This window comes from Myiozetetes cayanensis, unplaced genomic scaffold, assembly GCF_022539395.1.
Source record: "Myiozetetes cayanensis isolate MyiCay16 unplaced genomic scaffold, myiCay2020 scf20-37, whole genome shotgun sequence".
Taxonomy (NCBI): domain Eukaryota; kingdom Metazoa; phylum Chordata; class Aves; order Passeriformes; family Tyrannidae; genus Myiozetetes; species Myiozetetes cayanensis.
In genome coordinates, this window is record NW_026087412.1 from 1,013,647 (window position 1) to 1,036,168 (window position 22,522).

The 22,522-nt window shown below is 58.9% G+C and overlaps 4 protein-coding genes across 5 annotated transcripts; 2 read left to right on the top strand and 2 right to left on the bottom strand.

Moving 5' to 3' along the window:
* Positions 1-27: 27 nt before the first annotated feature.
* Positions 28-8,723, bottom strand: E4F1 (E4F transcription factor 1). 2 transcript variants are annotated; one of them, XM_050317147.1, is made up of 14 exons: positions 8,602-8,723; positions 8,190-8,329; positions 7,966-8,062; positions 7,074-7,279; positions 6,748-6,868; positions 6,331-6,483; positions 5,679-5,845; positions 5,012-5,227; positions 4,617-4,722; positions 3,724-3,941; positions 3,323-3,521; positions 2,424-2,584; positions 1,588-1,650; positions 28-1,078 (listed from the first exon to the last, which is right to left on the bottom strand). In XM_050317147.1, the coding sequence occupies exons 1-14, from the start codon at positions 8,717-8,719 to the stop codon at positions 731-733; spliced, it is 2,313 nt and encodes a 770-aa protein (XP_050173104.1). In that variant the 5' UTR covers positions 8,720-8,723; the 3' UTR covers positions 28-730. The 2 variants fall into 2 exon arrangements, with proteins under 2 accessions (XP_050173104.1, XP_050173103.1); XM_050317146.1 differs by having other exon boundaries at positions 5,012-5,230.
* A 453-nt stretch (positions 8,724-9,176) lies between these two features.
* On the top strand, positions 9,177-12,576 carry PGP (phosphoglycolate phosphatase). The gene is made up of 2 exons (XM_050317164.1): positions 9,177-9,866; positions 10,462-12,576. The coding sequence occupies exons 1-2, from the start codon at positions 9,251-9,253 to the stop codon at positions 10,794-10,796; spliced, it is 951 nt and encodes a 316-aa protein (XP_050173121.1). The 5' UTR covers positions 9,177-9,250; the 3' UTR covers positions 10,797-12,576.
* Positions 12,577-13,101: 525 nt separating this feature from the next.
* Positions 13,102-17,352, top strand: BRICD5 (BRICHOS domain containing 5). Its single transcript, XM_050317169.1, is given in 7 exon segments — positions 13,102-13,449; positions 13,451-13,491; positions 14,961-15,090; positions 15,510-15,662; positions 15,873-15,980; positions 16,236-16,389; positions 16,854-17,352. Coding segments are annotated over 7 exon segments (795 nt in total). The 5' UTR covers positions 13,102-13,335; the 3' UTR covers positions 16,949-17,352.
* Positions 17,353-17,371: 19 nt separating this feature from the next.
* MLST8 (MTOR associated protein, LST8 homolog) lies at positions 17,372-21,687 on the bottom strand. The gene is made up of 8 exons (XM_050317161.1): positions 21,494-21,687; positions 21,366-21,417; positions 21,097-21,259; positions 20,884-20,959; positions 19,116-19,268; positions 18,900-19,024; positions 18,288-18,451; positions 17,372-17,853 (listed from the first exon to the last, which is right to left on the bottom strand). The coding sequence occupies exons 1-8, from the start codon at positions 21,620-21,622 to the stop codon at positions 17,735-17,737; spliced, it is 981 nt and encodes a 326-aa protein (XP_050173118.1). The 5' UTR covers positions 21,623-21,687; the 3' UTR covers positions 17,372-17,734.
* Between the last annotated feature and the right edge of the window lie 835 nt (positions 21,688-22,522).

Sequence of the window (22,522 nt, forward strand, 5' to 3'; positions counted from 1 at the left end):
AACAGAGCAGAAATTAAAAAAAAAATATATAGTAAGAACTTTAAATAATTTTATTTTCAAAAATGTATTTATTTACATGCTGAATCTGTACAATATGCAATTAAAAATTCATATATGGTTTAAAAAAACCCCAATTCCTATACAATATGGCTTTCCAGCCCCCAGACTGGCTCTCAGAGCAGCCTGGCTGGCATTGCAGGGTACAAGGATGCATTCAGAGACCAGTACATAAGGCTACTTGTCCAGGATATCAAATAATACTGCAGTACCATGCCTTGGGAGGCCTGAAGGAGCGAGGTTAAAGGCATGAGAGTGTTTGAGTGGTGCTGAACACACCCCACAATTCCTTAGGTTTGGTTTTCTCCACTTGTTTTAAATACATATGATTAAACAGTCTCTTGTGAGACCCCACACTTTCTGAATCCTTTAAAAACCAGACCACTGCTGTGCTGGGGGCAGAGGGAACGAATTCCCACAGGATCCTCCCTAATTCGAGGCCGCTGTACAGGACACTGAGTGTCACCTGTGGCCTGGCAGTCTCTCCCCGTGGGACCGTGCCGAGGGTTCATCTCCCGCTGCTCGTTTTGAGCTGGAGCACCCTGGGCCCGTCCTGTCCCACCCTGTTCCAGGCCCGGCCTGTCCCGTCCAGCCCCAGCGTGTCCTGTCGCCGGGGGCAGGTCAGGGCTGCCCCAGCCCCCCAGGCCAGAGGCCCCAGCCGGTTCTGGGTGCCCTACACGATGACGGTCTGCACCTCCAGCTCCCCCTCCTGCGCGGCAATGACGAACTCGCCCGCGTGCTCCATGATCTCGATGTCCTCGGACGCCACCATGGTGACCGTGGCCTCCTGCGCGGCGATGGCGCCGTCGGCGGCGAGGACGGCGCCGTCGCCGATGGCCGAGGCCAAGGTCATGGCCACCTGCTCCGTCAGGCTCTCGGGCGTGGCGATGGTGATGGTGTCGGCGGCGTCCGCGGCGGCGCCGGCGCCCTCGGCCACGGTGACGTTCTGCACGATGATCTGGTGGCCCGAGCTGGCCTGGTTCACGATCTGCTGCACCACCTTCATGATGTGGCTGTCGACCTGCGGGGCAGCAGAGGCAGAGGCCGGCTGTGTTTACCAGGCAGTGCTGGGGAAGTGCCTGGTGCCCACGGCATGGCACAGAATGAGCCCCATCGTGTTTCCAGGTCTGATGTGGAGTCAGAGGATCCCAGAATGGTTTGGGTTGGAAGGGAACTTGAAGCCCATCCAGTCCCACCCCACTGCCATGGGCAGGGACACCTTCCACCAGCCCAGGTTGCTCCAAGCCCTGTCCAACCTGGCCTTGGACACTCCCAGGGATGGGGCAGCCACAGCTTCTCTGGGCAACCTGTGCCAGGGCCTCCCCACCCTCATAGGGAAGGATTCCTTCCCAATATCCCATCCAGCTCTGCCCTCTGTTAGTAGGAAGCCATTCCCCTTGTCCTGTCACTCCAGGCCCTTGTCCAAAGTCCTCCTCCATCTCTCTTGGGTTTGGCATGATTCAGCCACTAAAAGTGACTCATTTCATCTATGCCAAGGCCCCAAAATCACAGTTTGTGTGGCTGCTTTACCTCATGTCTGGTTCCCTCTATTATTTCAGTAGCTTCACTGGTCTCCATGTCTTCAGTAGAAGTCTTGAAAGACAAAATGAGAGGATTCCCTTTTTAAGTTGTTACAAAAAAATCCTTTGTTACCAAAATATAATTCACTCAGATCTTTTACACAAGTCCTTCTGTTCCCCCCCCCATGATGCAGTAGCTACTCCAAGGAGACCTCCAGGACATTCCCCCCAAATCCCATTATCAGGAGCTACTTAAAATTAATGCAAAATGTTGACAAATAACTGGAAGAGAACCTCCTCTCTCAGCAGGATTTGGCCAAGCAGCAAATTTTTTTCCTATTGGAGAAAAACTATGGCAGCACTAAAGGAACTCAATAACTGAGCTCTGTTATCCTGCTTGGATAAGAACTGGCTCTGTGTCATGAAGGGGGAGAAAGTGAAACAAATAATTCATTGCTTTTGGCAGCCTCTGTTAGAAACAACAGAGACTATCTGGGACAAAACAAGCTAAACAGAAATGGGAGAAGAGAACAGGGAAAGCTGAACTGAGTTTGTGAGGCCATAAAATCTGGTGTGGTCAGAAGTTTCCCTCCTGCTGAGGCACTGTCAGTCTGCCCTGTGTTCTGCTTTTCCTGCCCCCATCACACACAGCACCTCAGGAGGGTGAGGAAAGCTCCAAGTGCTTTCCTTCCAAGGAAGGTTAATCCTACTGACTGCCAGGGCCCTGCAGGCAGGGGTGATGCTGCTCTGCCTTCTCCCGAGAGCCTGGAGGAGGAACACCTACAACTGCCCTTTCCTGACCAAATCCTGTGCTACACTGCAGAGGAGCAGCTGTTTGCCCCTCACCTCGATGATGTACTCCTGAGTGTCGGCCACCACCGAGGAGAACTCCACCAGCACCGTGTGCGGGTCCTCCGAGATCACCGTGGCCGCCAAGTTGTCGGCTGACTGGCTTTCCTCAGACACCATCACTTCTTCCACCTCCTTCATAGCAACGAGGCAGCCGCCTGGAAAATCCCAGAAGTGCCAGAAAAGCATCACTTTCCATGGCCATCTCAGATAGTACCTGGAAGGTGCTACAGGGCACCAACGAGGCCTCTCCACGGGGTGCCACGGACAAGTAACCAGTGTCACACAAGAGGCTCTCAGCACACCAGGACAGGCCAAGGAACAGCCTAGGAAAGCCCTGTGACACCAGGCAACTGAGCCTCAAGCAGAGCAGCTCCCCAGTATTTTTTTCCAAAAAATACACAGCTAAATTCAGAAGATAAACCCACCCAGGATTTCAAAAGCTGTCTGTGAAGAACCTACAGGAAGAGTCTGGGTATATTTTAAGTCGCTGTTCTTTTCTGCTGATGCACTTCAGTATCTCCTAGGAAACTTCCCCCTCAAGTAAACTCGTATTGTTCCTTGGAACCTAAATACACCATCAGCACTACCTGAAGGCATCTGGAAATCCATGCTTAGGAGCTAAAGGATCAGCAGGTCCAGTGCAACTAATCCCATCAAACAAGATTATCTGTGAGAACTTTACTCAAGACATTTTCCTCACAGAACTCGCAGGCCCCTTCAGATACTGGAAGGCTGTCGGGAGCTCTCCACACAACCTTCTCCAGGCTGATGTGACCATCTCCAGGCGTCTCCTGATGCCCAGGGCACACCCACCGTGAGGATCACTCCCTCTCAGCCAAAGAGCAGCGTGTCCAGAGCCAAGCCCAGCCCCCCTCCCCAGCCTGGGAGCTCACCTTTGGTGCGGAGGTGCCTGTTGAGCGTGCCGTGCTCGGCGAAGCCGCGCCCGCACTTGTAGCACTTGAAGGGCTTCTCCCCGGTGTGGTGGCGGATGTGGCGCACCAGGGAGCCCTTCTCCCGGAACCCCCGGCTGCAGAACTGGCACACGTACGGCTTGTCCTCCAGGTGCGTGCGGAAATGCACCTGCTGCGCGTTCTGCACACACGGGGAACAAGGGGAGGGCTCCTGAGGGGCGCGGCAAGCTCAGCGAGGAGGCACCTCAGCCTCCAGGGGGACGCCCAGTGTGGGGCAGCCACAGCTTCTCTGGGCACCAGGTAAGCGGCAGGTGGCTCTTTCAGGAGCCAAGCCTCCTGAGCTCTCCCAAGCCCTGGCTCTGGGAGGGCAGTCTGGGACACACCTTTGTCTTGTAGCGCTTGCCACACTTGGGGCAGGGGTAGGGCCGCTCGTCCGAGTGCACCCGCCGGTGCCCCTTCACGTGGGCGATGGTCTTGTAGAGCTTCCCGCACTCCCCGCAGCGGAACCGCCGCTCGTTCACGTGCACCTCCTGGTGCTTCTTCAGCAGGTAGCCCTTGGTGAACTCTTTGCCACACTCCTCACACTTGAAAGGCTTGTACTCTAGAGACACAGAGAGAAAGCGCGTGGTTGGTCCAGGACAACCAGCAGCAGCAAGGATCCAGTACGGGCTGGAAGGGAATTCTGACCAAAAACTAACCCAGACAAGGGGAGGAACTGTATTTTCATCTGCATGTGTGGGCTTTCATAGAATCCCAGAATAGCTGGGGTTGGAAGGGACCTCTGGAGATCACCCAGGCCAAACCCCTGCCCAGGCAAGGTCACCTGCAGCAGGTGACACAGGGACTGTCCAGGTGGGGCTGGAATGTCTGCAGAGAGGGAGACTCCACGGCCCCCCTGGGCAGCTGTTCCAGGGCTCTGCCACCCTCCAGGGAGAGGAGTTCTGCCTCATGGGGAAGTGAAACTCCTTGTGTTTTAGTTTATAGCCATTACTCCTCATCCTGTCGCTGGCACCACTGAGCAGAGTCTGGTACCATCCTCTGACCCCCCTTGGAGACATTTGTATGGATTGATGGGATCCCCTCTCAGCCTTTTCTTGTTCACACTAACCAGGCCCAGAACCTCATCAGAGAAATGCTCCAGACCCTTCATCACCTTTGTGGCCTCCCCTGGACCCTCTCCAGCAGCTCCTTGTGTTTCTTGAACTTTATCTCATTCATACATGAACGCTGCTCAGAGTGGCTCTGTAAGCCATGGCACGTGTCAGCACAACTTTACCTGTGTGACTTTTGATGTGTGTTTCCAGGGCAGCAGTTTCACTGAAGGCTTCGTTACAGTGAGGGCAGATGTACCGTTTGTACCCGTTGGTTCTTTCTGCAGGTGCCTGTTGGAGAGGAAAGGGTAAAGCTTCACTTTGTTTGCACTGGTGAGCAGTGTAAGGATTGCTACCCAAATTCACATTTAAATACTCCAGCTTCCACAAGAAAAGAGATCTCTTGTTGCTGAGAGAGACTGCACTTAAATCACACGTGTCAAGTGTAATTATGAAGTCTGACAGAAAGCCCCAGGGACCAGAGAGACAACACAGGGGCTGTGAGGCCAGCAGTGCTGCCCACAACCAAATACAGGCAAGGAAGATTAAAAAATAATCTATTTATGGAATATAAACATACAGACTGTGCTTCTTCTAATTTAACACACTGTTCCCCACATGGTTCCTCTTCTGCTTCCACCACTTCTAGTTCTGGAGCAGCTCCAGCAGGTTCATCCGGCTTCTGCACCTCCTCCACAGCAACTCTCTCGATCACAATTCCCGAATTCCTCATGGCCTGCCTCAGCAGATTCTCGCTGTTCACTTCCCCCTCACAGGGCAGCTCCTCGGGATGCGACTGCTGAAGGAACAAGCAGGAAGTTTGGCACAGCAAATCCACAGTTTGCCCTTTCTTACAGCAACCCTGCTGTGACAGTCACACGCTGTGGGGTACAGGGTTGAAAGATCAGCCAGGGAATATCTTGGACTGGGGAGGAACACGAGGTGGATCTGTACTCTGAAAAGCCAAGGGATGACAAGCCTTTGCTCCTACCACAGTCTGGTAGCAGGGAATGGTCAACAAAAACATGCCCTCATCCTCCACACCCCTGTAATGTACACACACTGCTCAGCTCAGCAGCAGATGGGCCCAGGTCAGAGCACAGCGCCTGCCCATGTGGGAAAGAACCTAATTAACCACTCAGCTGCCACACTCAGATTTATTCTCGGCCCCCACGAAGATTTTGTTCATCAGGTGAAACGTTCTTTGCACAAAACACACAAAGGTGTTTAACAGAAACGACACTCACGTCTGGGTCCAGGGGTTTTCCATCCACCACAGGAAGTTCCTGCATCTGGACATGGACTTCATGGAGAACGTTGCCCTTTGCATCTGTCACGAGGTGGATGACGGGGGAGGCCTCGATGGACTCGCTGGCTATTGATGGGACGGTGTCTGTGCTGGAGCTGCAGGAGCCTGAGGGGAAGCAGCACCGTGAGCCACAGGGGAAGCGGCCACCCCTCAGCTCCCTGGGCCCTACAAAACATCAGCCTGAGAACAGGGAGCGCTTGTCAACCAGATTCTCCCACATTCCTCACTCAATGCCTGGCCACAAGCACTTCGGGGTAATGGTTTTGCTCTATAAATTACTTTTTCCTGTATAAAGAATATAAAGTGAATACCATCGAATTTGGGGGTTTTATTCATATATGAGAATCTGGGAATGGTTTGGGTTGGAAGGGACCTTAAAGATCATCCAGTCCCACCCCTGCCATGGGCAGGGACACCTCCCACCAGCCCAGGTTGCTCCAAGCCCCGTCCAGCCTGGCCTTGGACACTTCCAGGGATCCAGGGGCAGCCACAGCTTCTCTGGGCAACCTGTGCAGGAAGGAATTTATATTCCAAGTGCAGGAAGGTTTGGCTTTATCAGACACAAGGCAGGTCATGACAGCATCACTGACCTGATGGCAGATCCTCTTTGTTGACAACTATTTCTTTGGTCATGTTGAAGCGTATCTTTTCGGTGCAAGGCGTCAGAGATTTAAGGTGCCGAGTCAAAGCTCCTGATTCTCGGAAGCTTTTCCCACATTTCTTGCATTTGTAAGGTCTTTCATCTGGAAATGACAAGACAACAACATTATGCCCTGCCAGGATCAGCTCTGTGTCTCAGGCTGCTGGAAGAACATGTTCAGCTTCCTACAGCACACGGGCTGGGCTTATCCCAGAACCTTCCCCTGCCTCCCAGCACCCCAAATACTGGGGAGCTCAATGGCCTCAGCTCAGCAGAAGGTGGAAAGCAAAAGAAATTCCCCTGGAAGGCAAACGGGTAACCACCCACAGCTCCAGCAACGAGGAACTCTTATTTGCAGAGCCCTTACCGGTGTGGCGCCGGTGGTGTCGGATCAGAGACCCCTTTGTCCTAAAGGAAGTTCCACAGAGTTTACACTCATAGTCCTTCCTGCTGCTGTGAGTGATCATGTGAGCTTTGAGGATGCTGGCCTAGGGAAAGAATTTCCTCTAAGAGATTTTCCAAACGCTTTCAGGGTTTTATATTTCAACCACGGAGAACAACAGCGCTCCCTGTGAGAGCAGAACTCCCCCGTGGGAGGTGCAGCAGCCAGCAGAGGAGCTCGTGCTCCTTCCTTCTGAGATCTCTTAGCTGACAACTCCCTCAGTAAGCCCCAGGAGCAGAGGTGGTACTCACAGTTTTGAATGTCTTCTGGCACAGCCCGCACACGTATCGGCCCTCCTTGTTCACCTGCAGCTTCACCTTGAGCAGCTCGCTGGGAACGTCCTGCTCCTGCTCCTCAGGGCTGCCCTGCTCCTCGGCCACCTCCCCGTCCACGGGCCCCTCTGCGCTCTCAAACACATGGTCTCCTGCTACAATGACTTCTTTGATGTGCCCACTGCCTGGGAAAAGGGTGGGGAGACACTTGGGTTCTTTACAGGACAGGGCTTTACCCAACCAAACAAGTCACAGTTCCAGCATTTCGTGCAGAGAGGAGGGGAAAAGGGACTTCAAATCTGCAGCTCCAGTCTTTGCAACCCCCCGGTTATTGCAGTGTGAGTATTAAAGGGGGCACTCCTGGAATGGAGCTTTAAATCTAAATTGCATCAGCTTGTAAATCTAATTTATTTGTTTGTATTAATTAAGCTGAAGGAAATCAGATTTAGGTTTGATCTTAGGAGGAAGCTCTTCCCTGTGAGGGAGGTGAGGCCCTGGCACAGGTGTTGCCCAGAGAAGCTGTGGCTGCCCCTGGATCTCTGGGAGTGTCCAAGGCCAGGCTGGACGGGGCTTGGAGCAGCCTGGGCTGGTGGAAGGTGTCCCTGCCCATGGCAGGGGGTGGAATGGGATGATCTTTAAGGTCCCTTCCAACCCCAACCGTTCTGGGATTGTACTCCCTGATCCTAAAGCAGAAAATGGCAGAGCTGGCCTGGGGATGCCTCTCAGCTCTGAGGGAACAGCCAGCCCCAAATCCCAGTGCCACAGAGGTGTCACAGCCAACAACCACAACCCAGCCCCACCAGAGGAGGACACAGACGAGGGACCAGGCTCCAAACCCCCCGGGGGGCAAAGGCAGCCCCTCAGAGCTCACCTACGATGGCCGAGGCACTGCTGATCTCCTCTGCTATGGACGAGGCTTCAACGACAATGTGGGCGACCGTGATGGACTCCTCGACAGCAGGAACCCCCTGCTGGCACACGGACCGCCTCAGCAGGCAGGTTCTGCTTTCTTTACCCACAGTTACCGCCCCTCCAGCCCCCCCGGCCGCCGCATCCCGGTTCCGTGCAGCCCCGGCGCGGAGCAGCCGCTGTCACCTTTTGTCCTTCGTGGCCGAGGAGCGCGGGGAGCGCGTCGGGAGGGCGCTGGCAGCCCTTCTGCAGCTTGTGCTGCACGAACTCCTGCAGGGAGCTGAACTCGGCCTGGCAGCGCCCGCACCGGTGCACGTCATCCTCGTCTGCGGGGACAGCTCCGTCACACACGGCGGCGTGCCCCCCGCCCCGCATCCCCCCGCGCCCAGCCCCGCACACCGGCACAGCGGTACAGCGGCACACCGACACACCACACACCGACACACTGACACACCACACACCGGCACACCGGCACACCCACAGCCGCCGCTCTGCCCGCGCCGGGGCTGCCAGCGGACACACGGATCCCCAGCCCCGCAGGCAGCACCGGCGCGGCCGGGCGGGCCCTGGGGAAGCCGTGGCGGCGCGCGGGCCGTACCTTGCTCGGCGAAGGGCGGCGGGAGCCCGAGCAGCGCGGCGGGGCCCGCGGGGGCCGCGGCCCGGCCCGGCCCGGCCGGGGCTGCCGTAAGCGCCGCCGGCCCCGCGCCCGTTGCCATCGCGGCCCCCGTGTCGCAACGCGCCGCAAGATGGCGGCTTTACGGCCGTGTCGTCATAACAACGGGACGGGGCTCGGCGGGGAACGCGCCCCGCCGCGCGGGGGTTCCGGGCGCCCCGTGGGCGGTGTTGGGACACGGCGCCCGCGCGCCCCGCGGCGACCTCTGAGCGCCGCGAGCCGGCGGAGCGGAGCGTGCCGAGTTACCGACGGGTCACCGGGGAGTCTCCGGCGAGTTACCGCGGGGTTACCCCGCGCGTTACCTCGGGAACCTCACAGCGCCCGCCGGCACCGCGCGGCCCCGGCCAATGGCAGCGCGCGGGGGGCGGGCCCTCGGTGTGGGCACCCAATGGGAGCGCAGCGCGCAGGGACGGGAGGGCGGCGCGGCGGGGACCGGCTCCGGTGGGGGGCGTGGCCGCCGGCACCGCCGGCCAATGGAGACGAGGCCCGTGCGGGGCGCGGCCAATGGGGAGGCCGGGGGGGCGGGCCCGGGGCCAATGGGCGGCGCGGGGCGCTGAGGGCGCTCAGGGCGGTCATGGCGGGCGCGGCGGGGCCGCGGCGCTGCCGGCGGCTGGAGGGCGAGGCGGCGCGGGCCCTGCTCGCCAACGCCGACACGCTGCTCTTCGACTGCGACGGCGTCCTGTGGCGGGGCGAGGCGGCCATCAGCGGCGCGCCCGCCGCGCTGGGCCGGCTGGCGGCGGCGGGCAAGCGGCTGTGCTACGTGACCAACAACAGCGGGCGGACGCGCGCGGCCTACACCGAGAAGCTGCGGCGCCTCGGCTTCCCGCCCGCCGAGCCCCGCCACATCTTCGGCTCGGCCTTCTGCGCCGCCCGCTACCTGCGCCAGGCGCTGCCGCCCGGCGCCGCCGCCTACGTGCTGGGCGGGCCCGCGCTCGCCGCCGAGCTGGAGGCCGTGGGCATCCCGCACCTCGGGCCCGGGCCCGCCGCACTGCCCGGCCCCGCGCCCGCCGACTGGGCGCAGGCGCCGCTCGACCCCAACGTGGGCGCCGTGCTCGTGGGCTTCGACGAGCACTTCAGCTACGCGAAGCTGTGCCAGGCGCTGCGGTACCTGCTGCGGAACCCCGACTGCCTGCTCGTCGGCACCAACCGCGACCACCGGCTGCCGCTCGAGGGCGGCGCCGCCATCCCCGGTGCGCCAGGCGGGGGGGCGGAGGGGGTGGTCCCGGTCCCCGGCTCTGCGGGACTCCGTGCTTAGCCCTGAATCATCACACCTCAGTGCTGTGTTGATAGAACAGGAAGCTGCACCTCAATATGAGGAAGAGCTTCCTTCCATGAAAGGTGGCAGATTAGTGGAACAGCTGCCCAGGGGGGCCATGGAGTCTCCCTCTCTGCAGACATTCCAGCCCCACCTGGACAGCCCCTGTGTCACCTGCTGCAGGTGACCCTGCCTGGGCAGGGGGTTGGCCTGGGTGATCTCCAGAGGTCCCTTCCAACCCCAGCTATTCTGGGATTCTGTGTGGCAGCCCAGGTGTCCCAGAGCCTGGACTTTGCCTCACAGCACCCCTGAAAGAGGGAGAATCCGTGCTTAGCCTTTACTCAGGGAACAGTGGGTCGTTTTTTGACTCCATGTGGGACAGAATTCCAGCCTCCCAAGAGGCATCACGTGCCCCCGTGCTGGGGCTGGGCTGTCCCCGTGATGTAAAGCCGAGCTGCTGTGTCCCCAGAGCGTGGGTGGGTGTGGGTGCTGGAGCCCCGAGCTGGCCCTGACCCGCTGTGTGTCCCCAGGGACGGGCTGCCTGGTGAAGGCGGTGGAGACGGCGGCGCAGCGCGAGGCCTTCATCGTGGGCAAGCCCAACCGCTTCATGTTCGACTGCGTGGCCAGCGAGTTCCCCGTGGACCCCGCCCGCACCATCATGGTGGGGGACCGGCTGGACACGGACATCCTGCTGGGGAACAGCTGCGGGCTCACCACGCTGCTCACCCTCACCGGCGTCACCGCGCTCGGGGAGGTCCAGGCCCACCTGGACAGCGACTGCCCCGCCAGGCACAGCCTGGTGCCCGACTACTACGTCGACAGCATCGCCGACCTGCTCGACCTGCTGCCGGCCCCGGGCGAGTAACGGGGCAGCGCTGCCCCGGGGACAGCCCCCGGGGCGGTCACCTCCTCACTAGGTACTCCCCGGAGTTAGCAACCCTTAGCTTCTCACCCCTCTGTCCTCTCGGTATGATCCTGTTTACATCTCGCTCTCGAAATGCACTTTGGAACAAAGGGGGCATTGCAGTGGCCCCCAGGGCTGGGGCTTGGGGCTGGTTTTAGTTATAAACAAATCTCTCCAGTGTTAGTGATGCTCCACGGCACAGAGTCCTCTGGATTGGGCTGGGGAAGTGGAGCTGGTTGATGTGAGGAGAAGGGCTGTGTTCTGGCCAGGCTGGGCTGGGGCTCAGCCTGGTTTGTTCAGGGAAATGACTCTCGGCATGTGCAGGAACTGTGGTGGTATGGAGCTGGTGTTTGCCCTGGGGATGATTCTTTTTCCCCCTGGGGCCCTGTTCAGGGGTGTTCCAGGGCACAGCCCCATGTCAAGTCACAAACAAATTCATCTCCTTCGTTTGACCACTGCAGATTGCCCCTGTGACACAGGTGGGGATGGTCCCACACGAATCCAAACCGTGGCTGCTGCACACTGTGTCTGTGCGGGGTCAGGTGTGTGTACAGCACATACACACAGGCACTCCCTGAGCCCAAGGACAGAGCAGAATATATTTAAATTATAAATTTAAGCAGAGTCTATGATAATATATCTTGCTTCCCAGGAGGGAGGATGAGAGGAATGTACTTACTGGTGACAGTAGCTGTAATTCTCCTGCATGCAGAGTCTGTAGCCATACAGGACCGTCCTCCACTCCTGCTGCTTCCCAGGAATACCCAGATCGATCCGTACCGAGTTCTGTGCTTCCCTCAGCATCAACACAGCCGCTTGCTTTGGCTTTAGGTGCAGACCCCCAGGTCCTGCTCAGTCCCTGGATGGGTGTGGGGCCCAGGGCAGCTCTCCCCAGGGGCTCCTGTGAGTGGCAATGGTACGTGCTTCCTTCCCACCCCAGGTTTCCTCCTTCCAGGGGGACTGGGCATGGTGGGGCTGTGAGGAGGGCTGGCTCGCTCAGGGATGATTTCAGTTTGGTCTCCAGGTGGGGTGGGTGGGGTGAAGGGCTCAGCCATGGGGTGGGATTCTGTGCTGGCTGAACCCACTGTGAAAGCTTTTGCGTTATAGAATTAACTGAAGATTATATATGCAAATAACACGCTTCTGTTCCATAGATTCCGGTATCTGCAGTTCAATTTTAGCACTGGTTTTCCTTCCTGTCGTGCTGTCCAGCTGTGGCAGTGCTGATGCCATTTCCTGCTTGGTAACTTGTCACCTTGTTTGTACAGCAATAACCCTGCGGTCCAGAGGGTCTCGGGGTTCCCAGAGTGTTGGCTGATCCTTTGAAAGGCTGTTTGTTTGTAATTTGGAGTTGTGCCAGGAACTGTGGATAATCTCTTCCCCGCTCCTGTCTCTGCTGGAAGGACTGTGTGGAGTCACCCGGGCAGAACCTGCCCTTGACGCGGGTGACGTGGGAATGGACAGTGTGGATTCACCGCAGGTCGTGTCCAATGTGACCGTGTGTCGTTGGATTCAGCCCCTGGATCTGGTGCTTTCATTGTCAGGATGTGTCAGGAGAGGTCCAGCCTGCCTCGGGCAGCCCTGCCCTGCCGAGGGCTCTCTCTGGCCGAGGGAGCCGTTGCCTGGACTCAGGGATGCTGGAACATGCTGGTGGTGGTGTCAGTCGTGCTTCAGAACTCTCTACCGACTTCCAAACGGTTTTTAATCCTCTACTTGAATTCCCATTAAACTCTCAAACCTGCTCTCCCTGTATTGTCTCATTTTGTGGTCTCGTCTCCACAAGCTTTGGTGCAGCTGTGCCGTGGGAACCCTGGGAGTTAGGGATGCACTTTGGAAGGGAGCCTGAAGATTCCTTCCCAGTCTCCCATCCAACCCTGCCCTCTGGCAGTGGGAAGCCATTCCGCCCTGTCCTGTCGCTCCAGGCCCTTGTCCAAAGTCTCCCTCCAGCTTTGCTGTGGGCTCTCTTCAGCCAGTTTGGTCAGCCCTGGGTCATGCTTGGTAGGAGAACATCCCAAAGCTGCATTTTCCCTGGGTAGACACCACCTGAAGGAATGTGAGCTCTTCCTTGTCTCCACACCTTGGTTGTGTCTGGCTGGCAGGTCCCAGCTGAGGCTCCTGGACTGCTCAGGATCTGGGGATCTGGGAATGCCGTTCCCTGGGGTGTTTCCAGGGCAGGACACGGGTGGCAGCGCAGGTGGTGACGGGGACATTGTGCCAGCGCCCTGTCTGCAGGCGGGCAGGGGTGTCTGAGCTTGGGACAGCGGCATCAGCCTTGGCAGAGCACAGAGTGCTGCTGAAATGTGGAAGCAGCCGCTGCCAAGGGCAGGCTGCCACTGTCCCCTGCCATTCGATCCCTCAATGAGCCCCACCTGGGCCCTGCCAGCCCCGGGGCCGCACAAAGCCCCGATTGTGGCTCCCTGCGGGACAGGGCCGCACTGACAGCGGCTCCGGGCACACCTGCAGCTCCCGTGGAGCCCCTCGGCTGCAGGGACGGGTATTTATGTCTGCTGGATGCACGTTCAGGTTTCCCAGGTGTGCCTGGAGCCGGGATCATGCCCAGTCTGTGCGTGGGCAGGAGGCAGAGCGGCAGCAGCCAGGTCCTCGCCTGAAGAGGAGGATGGAGGGTGGGGACGGCGCCGACCCTGCTGCCCCTGCAGTGAGTATCCCTGTTCCCAGCAAATCCCAGGCAAAGGCTGGCTCTGTCCTTCCTCTGGGGCTTGACTTAGGACAAGGGTGTGACCAGACAACTGGGAATGACTTCCCACTGCCATCACAGGAATAAATCTTTCCCTCTGAGGGTGGGCAGGCCCTGGCACAGGTTGACCAGAGGAGCTGTGGCTGCCCCATCCCTGGAAATGTCCAAGGCCAGGTTAGACAGGGCTTGGAGCAACCTGGGCTGGTGGAAGGTGTCCCTGCCCATGGCAGTGGGGTGGAACTGGTGGGTTTTAAGGTCCCTTCCAATCCAAACCATTCCAGGATTCCACAATTCTATCACAGACAGAGCCCCTGCTCTGTGCTTGCCTGATTCTGCTCTGAAGTGGCTGAGATCCCACCATTCCTCTGGATCCTGGTAAGGTTTTGCTCATCCTCAGCACCCCCAGTTCAGCTCCTGTAAGGCAGCTGGCTGTCAGCTGGGTTGGTTGGAACTTAGAGGGGTTAAACCTGTCGGGTAACAGGTCAGAGTGCCAAGGAAGCCTGGCCTGAGGCAGCAGAGGGGATGAGTGTGAGCCTGAGCCCAGAGCTGCCAGGGCTGGGAGCTGCTGGATTGCTCTGTGTGCACCTTTCCCACCTGAGGGAATTCCATTAGCTATTGAAATCCTGCCAGTTACTGCAGGGCTGGGGCTCTGCTCTGTTTGGATCAATAGGATTTCAGATATGTGCAGTTTTAACTCACTGCTTCTCTGGGGGAATAATCTCGAAGTTCCCCATTTGCAGCTAAGATCTGTAACTGCCCAAAGCTGGATGAACTTGTGCAGTTGGAGCACATCTAACCCTCAGTTCTTCAGAGAACTGAGAAACAGGTTAATTTTTTAAGAGTGGCTTGTGTTTGAGATTATCAAAAGCACATTTTCTGCTTTGTAAAAATCCCGTTATGTACCATGAAGTTAAATTTAATTGCTCTAACATGAGAATTAAAGTAAATTAATAGAGCCAAGAGAAGTGTCACAGGAGTGCTGAGCTCTTTTGCTTGGTCCCATGGAGAGCAGCTTAGCAAGAATATCCAACACAACTGAACACAGGGAGGGGCATGGAAGCAGGGTCACATCCACATGGGGTCTGATTCCAGTGCTGACGGCTCCTCTGGGGACTTCTGCTGTAAACCCAAATAATTTAATTTGTTGTTCCCTGTGTGTGGAAAGCTGCTGCTCCAACCCTGCCCTGGGGGTGTTGCAGCCTCTCTGGCTGTGGCAGTGCTGGTTACTGGGATGTGGGATCTGGAATTCCAGCACTGTGGGATGAAAGTGCCATTATTCCAGGTGTTGTGAGGGTTTGGCTGTTCTGCACTGCAACCAGTTTGCACAAGCATTTGTGTCATGAGCAGGAAGCACATTTGATGATGAAGAATTGGCAAAAGGGTCAATTTTAACTCCTGTTTCTCCTTCCTTTGCCCGGTTCCCAGGACAGGAGGGCCACAGCACGACTCCCAGCTCCCTCCAGGACCTTCTGGATCAGCCTGTCCATTGCCTTGTTATTTTTTGCAGTTGTTGGCATCAGCGTGGTGGGGGTTCTCAGCTTGTCCCCCAGCTCTGCCCAGGTAAGGGATCCCAATCCAGCAGGAAGCCCCTCCTGCCCACAGCCCCAGGTTGTGTGGGCAGCAGTTCCCAGCAGGGATGAGCAGGGGGAGATCAGGGCTGGGTTTGGCTGGATCCCATCCTGGAGGAGGCAGGAAGGTGCCAGCAGGCTGCAGGCAGGGCTGTGGCAGTGGCTGGGAGTCCCCTGGCCCTTTCCTCCAGCACCTGGTGCCTTTGGCTCGAGGGCACTGGTGCCTCTCCCCAGCCCTGCATGATGGAGAGCAGATCATCCTTCCTGTGAGTCAGGGCTTCCTTCTCTCAGTTCCTAAACCCTCCAGGTGAGCAGCAGGGGCCAGCACAGGGCGTTGGGGGGGGATGTTGGTGGGAGATGCTGGAACGAGCAGCTGCCGGTGGGTGCTGCCTGCCCGCTCCTTGTGCCCAGGCTGGCTCCCAGCCCGCCCGACTGACGCTGCAGGGCCAGCAGGACCCCCTGAGGAACCAAACAGCCCTGGTGGACAAGTCCAGGAGCACTGTCACCTACTACGTCACCTCGCAGAGCAACCTCAGCGCCGTGGTGCTGTTCGACGGCAGCAACGTGAGTGCTGGGGCTGGGCGAGTGCTCAGAGCAGCCCGGGCTGCTGGGGCGGGAGCACGAGGTGTGGGCCTGGAAGAACACCTGCTTGGTGCCTTTCTCTGCACCTTCAGTCAGGAAAGACAATGCAAGGGAGAGGAGGAATGCCCATTTTTGGGGCTCCTCAGCTGTGGGTGCGTGTCCTGCCCGCTCTGAGGGCTGTCTGTCTGGCAGGGCTACGTGTGCTACAAGCCCGTGGAGCAGAGCACGTGCTACCTGAAGAGGATGGACCCCTGGGACCTGCAGACCCTGCAGGCAGCTCTCAACACGTCTGAGCAGAGGGTGAGCACTGCTGTGGCCATGGGGGGACAGCTGTGGGGATGGGGGCACAGACTGGGCTTTGCACGGGGTCCTGGCTCACGGAAAGCCCTCTCCTGGGGGGATTTGCAGTGGTGATTCCCTACCACCAGCACACCAGGCAGGGCTGGAGGAGGGCAAAGGGCTCTCCCAGCCCGGGGGAGCACAGTCAGCCCCAAGTTCTGTGCAATTCCTGCTGGGGGGATCCTCGGGAGGATTTAACAGGGATGTTTCTTTCAGGCCGAGCAGCTGCTCCGTCACAACAACCACACCAAGTACTACCGCGAGTTCCTGGGCATCGTGGCGGGGGAGCAGGTGGAGCCCAAGGGCCTGGGGGAGGCTGTGCAGGGCCTGTGTGAGCACACAGCCATCTTCTGGGTGCACAGAGGGCAGGGTAAGTGGCACAGTCCCCTTGGCAGGGGAAGCACAAGCTTTTCTCGCGCTCTAAGAGGATCAGGCTCTGCCGCACAAAAGCTGATGCATCCCAGGACAGGCTGCCAAGGCCCAGGACAGGGACAGGTGACCTCTAGAGCAAAATCAAACCATTGTTCACCATCCCCCTGTGCTGGCTCGTACCCACACCCTGCCCTGGCTGGGATGGGCTCTGAGCCCCCACCCCGGGCAGCACAGCCCGACTGCAGAGCACAGCCACCACACAGAGCTGTCCCCTGGGACACTGCTGCCTCAATCCTTGTCACCTCCATCCTCACACGAGCAGCCTGCCGAGCTGTCAGTCAGCTCCAGCTTTAATGAGGAAGGTCGCTCCCTGAGGCTTTCCACTCGCTCACCTCCCCAGGGACTCGTGGCTGCAGCATCAAAGCATTCCTCTCACCTGCTCCTCTCCTTGCTCGTTGGCAGGTCCTGGGAAGCAGCGGCTGATCTACCTGTGCATTGACATCTGCTTTCCAAGCAACATCTGTGTCTCTATCTGCTTCTATTACCTCCCTGAGTAAGTGCTGAGCCGTGGATGCCCTCTTGCTGCCCTACATACTTGAACTGGATTCCTGAAAAGCCTCCCATTTCCACAAGGAAGGCAACACCCACAGCATCCCCAGAGCCTCCTGCTGATTTCACGCTGCACCTCGGGAGGGTTTAGAGAAACAAAGAGGCTTCTGCTCAGCACTGGCAGCACAGACACTCCCTGCAGCTCTGCCCTAGGGCTGCCACATCCATAGGAATTAGGAGCCCCAGGCCTAGAGGAATCCCGGGGAGCAGCTGGTGTTCTGGGGCTCCGTGCCCTGTCCAGCACAAGGTGGTTACATTTGCTGGGGTTGGCTTCAGGAGAGCAGCTCTCCAAGTCACTTTGTGAAACACTTTCAATAAAGGGATTGCAACCAAGACAAGAGCTGCCTTTCCTCTTTGCTCAGTCTCTCCCATCGCTTAGAAAGTCTCATTTTTATTTTTCTCCCACTTTGGGGTACAAGAACATACCAAGCTGTCAGCAGCTGATGCCACAGGCATTCCTCCAGCTCAACTGTACCTGTCTCCCTGCAGTGGGATCATGTCCCCTGTCCCATTCCCTCCCTTGGAGACCACACACATCTCAGCAATGTCCTGCTCAGAGCTGAAGTCTGGTCTCACCCCAGGCAGCTGCAGCTGCTTCTGCCAGGGCCCAAGCCCTCTCCATCGGGGAGGGGACAGGTACAGTGCATGTCCTGGCTCTGGAGAGAGTCCTTGTAACCTTGCCTTGCCAGGCAAAGGAAAACACACAGAGCTCCTCTCCTTCCCACACGTGCCCGTTATCCCAACACGCTGTCGTTGAAGGCAAGGCAGACCACGGCCTTCTGGTGGCCACTGTACTCCCTCTTGATCTCTCCTGTCTCCACACACCAAAGTCTGGCCAGGTTATCAGAGGAGGCTGAAACAAAGAGTGAAAAAAAGGAGTGGGATGTATGGCATTACATTATAAACTTCTTCTTTTCTTCTTCTTCTTCTTCTTAGAAATAGTTTCCTCTTGCTTCACTCACCACCATCCTTAGGGCTGGTGATGACCAGCAAGGCAGAGCAGCTCAGTGCATTTCTGTATTAACTGGGATTTTAATAAAGAGCAGTGACTGTGGAAATTACCACGGGTTTGTTTTGAAGGGACAACCACGCTGCACACTGCGAGCAGCACTGATCCCAGGTGAGATCAACTGCCCACCTGGAGACCCCCTCTCTGGTTTGAACAGGTGTCCAGTTTGAACATGCTGAGGATGTGAGCCTGGCTGCTCCCACCTGTGCCCAGGTGTGGCAATGTCCCAGCCACGGCAACTGGTCAGCCCTGTGCTGGTGCAGGCCCAGGTGCCTCACCTGTGACGATGTACTGGGAGTCCCCGGAGAAGGCACAGTCCCACATCCAGCCCCGAGACGTCTCCCCGGGGTTGTTGCTCTTAATGCTCAGCTCTGTCATCAGAGAGAAGTTTGAAGTCCTCCAGATCTTGCAAGTCTGATCTGCAGAACAGGTAGCCAAGAGCCTGCAAGGAGGAGCCATGTGAGGGTGACCTTGTCAGTCACGCTGTCCACCCACAGGGCTCTGGTCACCACGGGCCTGGCCGGTGATGGCCTGGAGACCTGCTTTCACTGCACTCACTCACACCTCCTTACACCTGTATTGTCTGATTTATGAGATTCCAGCTGAACAGACTCCATGGAGGAGCTCACACTGCTCCTGGAGATCAGCAGTGGGATCCCAGCTGCAGGAACAGCTCGTGGCTGCAAACCTTGCTGAGCTCAGGGAGCACGAGTGGGACGCCACTGAGAGCAACCCTGTGGTGACACATCCCCTGCGTGCTCCCTGGGGCCCTGCAGCGTGGGGCCAGCATCAGCCACGGCTGGGGGCACAGCTGGGGGCACAGCTGGGCTCTGCCTGCCCGGGAAGGCCGCGTTTCCCAGGGGAGGGAGGAGAGGGCTGCCCACACGCACGTGGAGTCGGGGCTGAACTTGCACTGCAGGGCGTAGCGATTGTGCGCCGGGATCTTGGTCTTGGGGATCAGCTGCGTCACCTCCTCGCCAATGCCGCCTGTCAGGTTCCACACGTAGCAGTTTCCCTGTGCAGAGACAGTGGGGTCTGTGCTCCCACCCCCAGCCCGGCTGTGCCCGTGCCGCTGGCGCGGGAGGCGCGGCCGTCCCCGAGCTCACCGAGCTGTTCACAGCCGCCATGTAACTGGCATCGGGGTCGATGTGCACCGAGTTCACCGACACCTCGGGCTCCGGGATGAGCTGCTCGTTGTGGTCGGTCTTCAGGTCCCAGATGTGGATGGCACCGCTCTGGTCGCCCACGATCAGCTCTGCCTGCAAGGGAACAGCCCCCCGTGAGCAGCAGCCCTGAGCTGACCCCCTGATGGTGCCTGTGCAGCACCACGGGGAGCCCTGCTCTGCTTTCAAGCACCAGGGTCCTGTTCTGCCTCCTTTCTCCCCAGCACAGTGCTGTTCCACACACTGGTTGCACGGAGAGCAAGCCAAGGCCTGACTCCTGTCACACTCTGCAAAAGGCTGTTTCCCTTCCCAGAAGTGTTTGTTAATTTTCTAAACCCCAGAGCAGCTGCCTGAATTCCAGGGCTGTTGCACACCTACAGCTCCGAACAAAATCCACAGGAGCCAAGTGATTTTCAGCACATCTGAGAGGAAGCATTTAGATGCAGTTTGGCCAGTGAACAACTGAAGCACTCAAGAGCACACAGATACCTGAAAAACACAAACTGGAGTGGTTTTTTTCTCTCTCTCCTGCCTTCTCAGGGGAAGGACAAGAGCCAGCTGAAGGGCAGAGTCCTGGCTCTGATCCCATGCTCAGAGCAGAAGACAATGCTGGCACCTCTCCACCCAAACAGGGCTTTATCGACGGCCCTGCGCTGCCCACAACTCCAGCACAACCCCTAGAGGAGATCAGGTCATCAGGCACAGCTAATCCTGGACCTGGGAGCACAGACACCACTGACATATTCACCTGACTGCACAGAAGCCTTTTCTGGGCACCTCAATCCTCAGCCCCTTTTGGCAGGTGTAAAGTGCAATTCCTGAAGCCATCACAATTTACCCAGGCCATGAGGAATCTCTGGGATACCTGGAGCAGCATCTCTGCAGGGGGAATTGCAGAGCCATGGACCTACCTGAAGAAATGCTGCCACCTTTGGACTAATTAACCACGTTCTGCTCACAAACCAACACGGCACCTCAGCTATATAACTGGTCTCAAATCTGGTCTGAAATTCCTGATTTGCAAAATTAAACCTTTGCCAAATGAAATGCAAAGGAACACTTCATTACTCAGCATTTTACATGGGTCTGCACTGCCCTGTCTGCAAGCAAAGCCCCAGACCTGCAGCCCAGCAGAGTCATTAGCACTGCAATGATCTCTATTGATTTCCCTGCTAATGCACCATGTTCTCTTCAGCCTTGTTCCAAGGCCCAGCCCTTCCTCTGCTCAGCAACTTCAACAACTGCTGAACCCACTGGTGAAACTCAAAGGGGATGGGAATCGTGGCTGTGGGCCCTGAGATGCCTTTTTTTGCCAGCAGTGCCACCCAAAGCTCCTGGCACCATCAGCTTGGCCAGGGAGGGGGCAGATGGGAGGTGAGAAGGAGGCTGCTGCCTGTCCTGCAATGCCACCAAGAGCCCATGGGTCTGTGCCACCAGGAAGGTCACCCACCCAGACACCCTCCCAAAATCTTCTGCTGGGATACAGCTCTGCAGCCCCTCAGATTTACCCAGAGGAGCCACAGTAACAACTTGTCCAGAGGAACTGTGGCTGCCCCATCCCTGGAAGTGTCCAAGGCCAGGTAGGACAGGGCTTGGAGCCGCCTGGGCTGGTGGAAGGTGTCCATGGCAGGGAGTTGGACAAGATGAGCTTGAAGATCCCTTCCACAGGCTTCTGAGTGCTGGAGCCCACGGAAGGAGCCAGTTTGCTCACCTGGTTGGGGTGCAGGCAGACACAGTTGATGGGAGCGTTCACCTGGAAAATGCGCTGGCACTGGAGGTTCCGGGACCTGCGACAGACAGCGAGGAAGGGGCGTGTTTGGCAGCCTGGGATCAGCCCCACAGCCCCAGGACAGGGCTGGACGAGGGGACACCCCTGCCCACCTGAGGTCCCAGACGCGGGCCCTGCAGTGCCCCCCGTGCCCACCTGAGGTCCCAGATGCGGGCCATGCAGTCCTCGCCGCCCGTGTACATCCAGCGCCCGTCCTCGTGGAACCCCACCGAGGTGATGTTCTTGCTCACGCCGTCGTAGTTGATGACGGGGTTGGGGTTGTTGGAGTTGAGGTCGTACATGCGGATGTGCTGGTACCCTGCGAGCACGGGGCAGGGGGTGGGCGCCGTCCCCGTGCCCGCTGTGCCCGGTGTGCCCGGTGTGCCCGGTGTGCCCGCTGTGCCCGGCGGGACGGGCGCGCTCACCTGCGGCTGCGATCATGCTGCGGTCCGGCGTGATCTCCAGGGCGTTCACCTGCTGCGGGCGCCGTTAAGGTCGGTACGGAGCACCCGCCGGGCCCGCCCCGCGTTGCCCCGAGCCCCGGCAAGGATACGGAGTCCTGGTGCTGCACCGTGCGGGTGCAGATGCCGCTGTGCGCCTGCCAGAACCGCACCGTGTGGTCGTAGCCGGCCGTGGCCAGGATGACGGGGTCGCTGCCCACCGTGCCCTGCGCCGCGTTCATGGTGCCCCTCACACCGGGGGTGTCCCTCACACCGCGGGGGGGTGTCCCTCACACCGGGGGTGTCCCTCACACCGGGAGGGTGTCCCTCACACCGGGGGGGTCCCTCACACCGGGAGGGTGTCCCTCACACCACGAGGGGGTCCCTCACACCGGGGCTCCCCCGCTCCCCTCCCTGTCCGCCCCCTTCCCCTTCCCGGTGCTCGCTCCCGCTGCTCCCGGTGCTCCGTCCCGGCTCTGCGCACGCGCCCGAGCAGGCCCGAGCCGCCCCCGGCGGGAGCGCGCATGAGCGGCAGCGGCGCGGCGGGACGTACCATGGGTGGCGAGGAGGGGGGCGTGAGGTGAGACCACGGAGCAGCACGGGGGGGGGGGAAATTCCCAGAGCCCGCGCCAGGGGGCGCAGTGATGGGGGAGAGGGAACGGGATTGGGGATGCGGGGTGTGGGATGGGGGATGTGGGGTGTGGGATGGGGGATGTGGGATATGGGAGATGGGACACGCACCGGGAACCGGGCACACACCGGGCATGGGACACACACCGGGCATGGAGCACACACTGCACTGGGGTACCCGATGGGCACGGAGCACAGACGGGACACACCGGGCACCGGGAGCCGGGCACCGGGCACACAGCGGGCACACGCGGGGCACACACAGGGCACGCAGCGGCCACCCCGGAGCCGCCCCTTGTGCCGTTGCGGCCCCGGGCAGGGCGGGCGGCTCGGCGCGGTGCCGGTGGTCCCCCCGTGCGGGGCCGTGGGCACGGTCCCCGCTGGGCGCGGCGGCTGCTGAGGCCCCTCCACCCCTCCTCTCCTGCCGCCCCGGTGGGCACCGGGCCCTTTAAGAGCGGCGGCCGTGCCCGTGCCCGCTCCCGTGCCCGCTCCCGTGCCCGTGCCCGCGCCCG